The sequence below is a fragment of the Crassostrea angulata genome, chromosome 7 (assembly GCF_025612915.1).
Source record: "Crassostrea angulata isolate pt1a10 chromosome 7, ASM2561291v2, whole genome shotgun sequence".
Taxonomy (NCBI): domain Eukaryota; kingdom Metazoa; phylum Mollusca; class Bivalvia; order Ostreida; family Ostreidae; genus Magallana; species Magallana angulata.
The window spans coordinates 42,188,384-42,196,896 of NC_069117.1; the positions used below are offsets into that span (position 1 = coordinate 42,188,384).

General features: G+C 34.1%; 1 protein-coding gene across 1 annotated transcript; it reads left to right on the top strand.

Moving 5' to 3' along the window:
* Positions 1-659: 659 nt before the first annotated feature.
* On the top strand, positions 660-7,583 carry LOC128192819 (uncharacterized). The gene is made up of 3 exons (XM_052865805.1): positions 660-934; positions 4,876-5,033; positions 5,727-7,583. Exons 1-3 carry the CDS (start codon positions 660-662, stop codon positions 6,944-6,946), a joined length of 1,653 nt encoding a protein of 550 aa, XP_052721765.1. The 3' UTR covers positions 6,947-7,583.
* Positions 7,584-8,513: the final 930 nt, after the last annotated feature.

Genomic DNA, 8,513 nt, shown 5'->3' on the forward strand with positions numbered 1-8,513 from the left:
TAAAAAATCTAGGGCAGAAAAAATTAGACCCGGCCTCGTTAAGTATAAAGTATACCCCCCCCCCCGGTTTTAGATTGATTTTTTGTTTGCTTGTCAAGAGTTTTTGGATGAGTCTGTACCCCCTTTCAAAAACGATGCTACGTTCTTGCAATAGAAATCATAAAATTGACAGTGGGTAACGTTAGATTTTTGGTGATTCTTAGTACACGGTAAAACGATAAAATACATCGATCTCTAAATGAATAATTCAGTGCATTCACCAAACGAAATAATAATAACTTACGAACTGTTGCTGCCATTATTTCATTTAGGCTCCTATTCTTTTTTTTTTTTTTGGCGACAACATCGAGACAAAATCACGAAACGTCCTGTGTCTACATTTTGTTTACCGACGTATTCTTGATATGAACCTCGATTTGATTGGCTGTTAACTACCCTCCATTGTTAAGTGAGCCCTCATTGGCTAATACGCAATTCCAAGTTAGTCTGGTACCCGCCCCCGGGGTGAGCCCTCATTGGCTAATACGCAAGTTCCAAGTTAGTCTGGGCGGGTACCAGACTAACTTGGAACTTGCGTATGGGCGGGTACCAGACTGACTGATGGCTAATATTAGCTACGGTGGGTACAAATACCCTCGACATCGTCTGCACATAACAACATGCCGTATTTTAGCTGTTGTGTGCCAGAATGTACGGCTTCGAAACGAAAATTACAGCAGTTAGATAAATATCCTTGGATGAGAGATGTTACGTTCAGTTCTTTACCTGATAGGCGTAAAAACAGACGAGAATATTTACGATGTTTGCGGCTGATTCGCCGAGAAGTTAGTTGGAAAACAACTAAGTATACGAGAATATGTTCCCGTCATTTTGCCCAAGGTGAAACTGTACCAACACTTTTCCCCTACAACAATTATAAAACATGTGCACTAAGGTAATTATTATTATGCCCATGTTATATATGTCGTTTTATCAATCATGACCCCCCCCCCAACATCAAACAGTTAAGGCACCATTCGTTGGCTTTAAGTCCATGTTGCATAATTCATATTATGATAAAACATAATGATAACTAGAGCAGAGCTCGTGGCAAAGCCACGAGTAGGTCTTCCGTTGTTGCTGCGGGTTGAAAATATATGTGATATGGTGTCAAACGATTATAAGGACTAAACTTTCAGTTCTGCTTTTGTTATAAAAACGTGTTGTGATTGAAAGCCTCTATATAAAAAGAAAGGAAGAAAATGTTTAAGAAAAACTATTTGTCGAACACAGTTTGTGTAATCGTTTCAAAAATTCTTCAAATAATGAGATGTCTAATGGCGAGTTAAATTTTCAAAGGGTAGCAAGCATTGTTATAAACAGTATGTACTCATGATTCATGTCAGGAATTGTATTTTTTTTAAAAACCGAACCCGCCTACAAAACACGTAACCTTTTCTATGGGATAACTTCTTTATTTAAATCTTTCTAAATTTCTGAAGACTATGTGCAAGTTTAGAATTATTACGTGCTGACAAAATTTAGTATTAAGTCAAAATTGATGGCTTTTCTGAACTTTTCTACAGGGAAATGTGTGTCATCTGATATTATTTAATGATACGAGTAGACTTGGACATTCAAAATATTATATAATCAGCTAAAAAAAAAAAGATAAGCGGGAGAATTTATGCAAAAGCGAGCATCAAAATTTTACACCAGATGGTGCTGTTTCATAGAGACACCGCTATGTAACGTGAATTAAATAACCTTATTTACAGAAATGAATATTACTTTTCTCGACAATGTAATCATATGAAAGATCCTTATTTTTATGTCAGTGGGTTGACTAATTAGATTGAAAAAAAACTTCAATTGCGCTTGCGTAAATTGGAATTCTGGGAAGGAATTAGACAGTCCGTGTTAGAGAAATTCGAAGAAGTTATGAAACTGGTTGGTTTTTAGATCAAACTGCGCATTGATGTATTAAAGGACTTTCATGGGTATCGTCTGCCCACGGTCCGTAATCCGTATGTGCAGTCATACATTGTATGTACATCAGATATTCATTGTTCAGCTAAAATTAGTATTCCACTGGCTGTAGCTAACCTTGTAAGTAAATTAAGTTGCATTACAACCTCATGATACACAACTTCAATTTAAAGTTTTTTTTATCAATTTTCATACAATTAGCAATAAATAAAATCCCCAATAACGCACATCTACCTTACTTAAGTGTAACTTTGAGAAGCGCATATATTTTTGGGAGGCAGATATGTCGCTATATTATAGTCTGCAAGTCAAGTGAATTATCATGGTCTTTCAAAGAAATAGGAAATCTGTCGACACTTGCAGTACTTTGATGAATTCTATGGCGATCGACTGCATTGCATAATGTAGTCGTATTTCCCAAGAACAAAATTTCCTTTGACTTCAAACTTTTAATTATAATACATTATGAATTATTCTGTTCATAACTATAGAAGTTTAGCGTGTTTAACAGGTTAATTTATTAGCCACATTCTCAGGTTACGATTTCACATCTTCAATGTGAAGATGATTGACTTCGAACAATAGTCTTATTGTTTATCCTTCCAACTGTTACTCAATTACATATGTTCTGAGAAGCGACACAAGATTTTCGGTCGCACGTGGCGATTGAATTAACACAGACTGACCGAATAAACAAACGAGTGGGAAAACGATACACGTTGAGGAGAAAATGTTACACATAAGGAGAAGTCACCAAAAATGATTTTCGACAGATCTGGATATCTTTTCGCCAACTTAAAAAAAATCCAGCGCGAGCACTTGTCAGCGGGGCGGGAGGAGGGGGGGGGGCGCAGCAAACGTACAACCATGTAGAAAAAACTACAGAGTGATTAATATGTGGCCGATAGAATCTAATCTTAATTTGTTTAAAACTCATGTGAATATTCTTTAAAATAATCATCAAATGCCTCAATTCAGGACAATTCAGGACATTCTTTTATCGTGCTAGCACCTACCGCAAACATGTAACATGGGACTTTGATTATAATTTGATTTGATTTGATTTTTAAACTACCTTGTACGCTATCGTATAATTAAATCAATGCTTAATCAACTGTACAAGTAAAATAAATTTATCTTTTCCCCTTAAACCTATAATAGTTGAAAACATAATAAAATATAGTTCTGTCCGTGCAAAATATGAAACATGAACGCGTGATAAGGTACATGTAGAATAACACGAGCCGACCGCGGATCATTGTCCACTCGCTCTGGATCTCCTCGGCCAAGTGCGAGGGATGATCATCATTTAATATTTGTGTGTGTGTGTGGGGGGGGGGGTTAAAAATTTTTGTATATACAAACCAACCATTAATTTATGTCTGACGATGTTTCCGATTTGGAATAATATCGTTCATTGATATTCACTTACACTCAAATTTTTAATAAAATGAATACAAGATGGACAAACTTTTATAACATAAATAAAACAGTTCTTGTATTTACGGCTATATAAACTCAAACACGTTCATATTCATCAAGTGTGCGCCGCGGTGTGCGAATCTTATGTATTAGATAACCGCTTATCGCTAGCTAGTGCAGCCGTGGCTGATCACCTCGGCCGTGGACGAAGGATAGATTACGTAAAGGTACAACGCACAGACACGCACAGCTCAGAGCCCAGGAAGATTTGAGAAGTTTGCAGTATAATGACCATATTCTATCAAATAGAATTTCTTTATTTTAAACTTGAAACCCACAATTGATATATGTCACATATTGCTTTAGATTGAGAATGACATTGCTTTTATTAATTAACTGAACGATTTCTTAATTGACACCTAATCGTTTAGTCCATAAACTTTTATGTGTAATCAAAACTAAAACAATTCTTGAGTTTGCGGCTAAATAAACTCATACATGAGAGACGCACTCTCGTGTATTAGATAACCGCTGGCCGCTAGGTAGCCCAGCCGCGACCATGGTGACCGATTTTCTCGGCCGCGGGCGAGGGAGAGTTTCGTTAACTTGGCCAAATTGCGGCGAGTACTGGTCAACACGTATTACTTTTTACCCTCATATTATGCAATACCCGAACACAAAAACAGTTTTATCAGATCAATTAGGTCACAAACAACATTTTTTGCAGCGACGCCGATATCGAAAAATTTACCGTTTTAGAGTTATGAAGCAAAGACTTTTAAGGAATCTAGACCCCTCATTTTAGGGGCTAGCCCCTTTTTTATGGTATCAAATAAAAGCTCTTAATATTCTGCAAAACTTTTGTTCTTTATGTGTTTTGAAAAAATTTACAACTAAAAAGTTATTGAGCAAAGATATAAGCAAAATTTAACATTTTTTGAAACATAAATTTCGATGTAATTTTTTAAGAAGTAAACGTGGGTTAATCAAACATGTAAAACTAGGAGGACAACGTTCAAGATGTCTACTTTAAAGATTGTAAATTAAAACTACTTGCTACGGATCAACTCGGAGCCTTTGCAGGTACACGAGACCCACTAAAAAAATATTCAAAGGGGAATAACTCAAAACCGGAAGTAGCGATTGCAAAATATTTTGTGATATAGTAAGCTATTGTCATTTCCAATAAACCCTGAAAATTTGAATAAAATCTAATGACAAACAAGCGAGATATTACAGTTTAAAGAAACGTCTAGAAGAAAAAGAAGAAGAAAAATAATAATGAAGAATTTCCAACAGAATCAGTACAAGGTCTTCCGTTGGAAACGGAAGACCTTAATGATTTATAATAATGAATCCTTACACTCTCAAATATTAGATACTTTTTAAAAACAATACATTAACTGACCACTACATTAGTTGTGTATGACTAAATACTATGTATTATTTTGTAAGGGATTAACAATTATCTTGCTCCTTTAACAGATCCACAACAAACTCAACAAGCGTCAACAGTAATGTTGATATTCCCTCCAATCAAAATAATGGAGAATGTGCTGCTTTTACCAATCTGTATGAAGATGACAATGTTCCATATTTGGTTGGTGAGGTGGAAGCTCCGTTAACAGAACCTAGTCCAACAGGTTAGTAGATATATTCATGTATTATGTACAATAAACCAGTACATGTATTTACATACAAAACATATACACAAATGCATATACAGCAAAACTCGAATATAACGAACACGGATATAGCGAATTTACGGCTATAACGAATTATTATTCATGTCCCGGCAGATTTCCTATATAAACCTATAGAAAATTGATGTATATAACGAACACGGCTATAACGAATTTACGGCTACAACGAAGTAATTTTAAGACCCCCACTGGCAAAATTTTAACGTATTTTATCATTTCTATAACGAATTTTTTCCATTTCAGATTTCATTGAAGAAACATGCAATTTTAAGATGCATATATAAAATACTCAAATTCAAAAAGTATACGGAATTTTTTAGAAAATTGAAATGAAATGGTTATATTAACATTTTTTGTAAATGACGGTAATACTAATTTTATAACTTACGATAGTTTAGAAAACAGTTAGCCGGAATAACCCTTAATTATTTTATAACGAATTCGCTATAATATGTTTTACGAATTCGTATTAAACGTATAGCGAATTACGGCTATAACGAAGTTTTTTCTATGATCCCTTAAAATTCGTTATAAACGAGTTTTGCTGTACATACAGTGATCGATCAATACTTTGCACCTCTGTATTTCATTTAAAGAATATATACACACTAAATATTACATGTACTTGTACAGATTCAGTCGAGAGTACCGGTATTCAGATGCTGAGTGATACAGAACGGTGGATGCCTCCAAGAGATCACCCCTATTGTGATACTGGAAATAATGAGCCTATCACCATTTCCTCTGAATGCCAGACAGACATTTCATTCGTTCAAATGGAATATATGGAAAGATGTGTGAACGACAAAGACTCATTTTTTAGAGAGGTCTTTGTAGAGAAGGTTACAAGTTCTGATGCATCTGTCCGACAATATACGGGAATTCCATCTATAGCATTATTGTTTGGCTTATTCAATATTATTTATTCAAAATGTTCAAATTTGATATATTGGAATGGTCCCAATAGTGCAAATGAAAAAAATTATCAGCAAGGTTTAAAAAACAAACCAGGACCTTCACGTAAATTAACCTTATTTCATGAATTTATACTTACACTAGTTCGATTTAGATTAGGCTTAGTTGGATTTCTTTTGTCTGATATATTTGGAATTTCAAATTCACGTGTTTCACAAATTTTTGTTACCTGGATAACATTTCTTGCTACTTGCTTTGGAAAGTTAATAAAATGGCCAAGTAAACTACAGGTTAAAAAGTACATGCCAAAATCTTTTAGAAATACCTATCCTAAAACTAGAGTAATAATTGATTGCACTGAATTTTTTTTTCAAAGACCAAGATCCCCATCTGCTCAGTCTGAAACGTACAGAACATACAAGTCAAAAAACACTGGAAAATGTTTACTTGGAATTTCTCCATCAGGTACATTTATTTTTGTCTCCATTGTTTATGGTGGAAATGTTTCCGACAGGTTTCTTACTGAACATTCAAATTTTCTTGAGTTCATTGAGGAGGGAGATGATGTCATGGCTGATAGGGGGTTTACTATTAGAGATTTGTTAACAAAAAGGAAAGCCACTCTGAATATTCCGCCATTTACAAGAAAATGTACATGGGACAAGAAAAAAAGATTAAATGTTAATGAAATAAAGCAAACTAGAAACATTGTAAAGGTGCGCATACATGTTGAGCGAGCAATTCAACGTTTGAAACTGTTCAAGCTTTTGGGTAATAATATACCATGGCATCTGAAACCAGTTGTTAATCAAATGGTAAAAGTTGGTGTCTTTCTGTGTAATCTGATGCCAAAACTAGTAAGAAAAATGAATTCAACAACATCATTGTTTATGATTTCATGCATTTATTTGTGTAATGAAAAGCATTTTTCAGTTTAATATTACAGTATATATATTTTTTTGGAAAAAATTTATGATATGTCATCATATGCATAATTTTGAAAATACAATTAATCTTCATCAATGTAAAAAAAAGGATGAAGACAATTAGAAGTCTTACTACCTTGTGACTGTATTAAAATTGTTTTTGCACATGCTACACACTGATTTCATTAATTCATATGCGCCATTTACAAATAATTAAGTCATGTCCCCTAAGTCTACAAACCATCCATAATATGCATGAAATATCTAGCAATAATTTTTGCACACACATATGTATATTGAAACAATTGTCATGCGCGGATCTAGATGGGGGGTCGGGGGGGTCCCGACCCCCCCGGAAAATGAAAATTTATTAAATTTACATAGTAAAATTATCGCGAAAATATGCCTCGGACCCCCCTGGCAAACACAATTATCCTTCGGACCCCCCCTGGAAAAATTTTCTGGATCCGCGCATGATTGTGTTATATATATTTATACATACTAAAATGTTGTTCATTTTCAAAATTTTATAAATGATATTAGTGCAATATATTAAGTATTTTTCCCATTAGTTAGACTTGCTGATTGACACAATCAAGTCACATTATTGTAATTATATGTATACATGTTCCAAGGAGATTTAAAAATTGTATACCGTATTTTTCCGACGATTAGTCGGTATTTTTTTCCTCTGAAGCAGAGCACCCGACTTATCGTCTTGTTCGACTTGTCGTAGGCTCGATGTCAGAAATTTTTTAAAAATAGCATTAAAAATCTTGGTTTTAATCATCTTGAGTTGGCTGTGTGATTGAAAATTACGTTGTTGAATTCACTGTTCATCTTTAATAATTATCATTTTCACTCATCTGTCAACACTTAAATACATAATAATAACAACAGTTACTAAAAAATGTTACATTGTCCTTAATCAATTTAAAGTTTTACCCTTCCGTTTTTATAAACACATCGTCACATGGTTCTATGTATCACTAGTAGGAAGATAACATTGCGCAGTAAAATTGAAACCAAGTTTGAATGGAAGAAAATATTGCAGTAGGTCCGGGGGATGTTTTTTTAAATTTAATTATTTTATTTGTAAAGAGTTGTTCGTGGAAAGTATAAATCAGAAATATTTAATGGTCAAATTCAATCTTAAAATACGTAATCGGCAATTATCAATACTACTGTTTATACAATAGGCTGACACCGGTTGTGTTAATAATCTTGCCCTAAGGCTGAGATCTTTACGGCAATTTCATTCCCTGTGTATATAAAGAGTACCGTTATAAGAGTGATCATAGTTCATTGATTAATTATTGTCCAATTCTTTGATTATTGTTAGATAATTTTTTTAGGAAACGTATGTATGTCGTATATCGTCATTATCAAGTCGTACAAATGATCGATCTATTTCTAACAGTGTCTATGTAAAACAATAGCGTGTATAACTGTATTACTGGATACAAAGTAAACAAATTTCATCAAATCATAGTAATTGCTAAGCTTTCTGCACTTGAGATCCCCCTTTGAAGTCCGACACGAGACAGGTGCATGCCTATGACACCGGAAATTGTTAAAC

What these genes read in the sequence shown, in the direction of transcription:
- LOC128192819 (XM_052865805.1), top strand. Translation starts at nt 660, where the DNA reads ATGCCGTATTTTAGCTGTTGTGTGCCAGAATGTACGGCTTCGAAACGA. An exon ending in TATAAAACATGTGCACTAAG is followed by an intron (nt 935 to 4,875) that starts GTAATTATTATT and finishes CTCCTTTAACAG; the next exon opens with ATCCACAACAAACTCAACAA. An exon ending in AACAGAACCTAGTCCAACAG is followed by an intron (nt 5,034 to 5,726) that starts GTTAGTAGATAT and finishes GTACTTGTACAG; the next exon opens with ATTCAGTCGAGAGTACCGGT.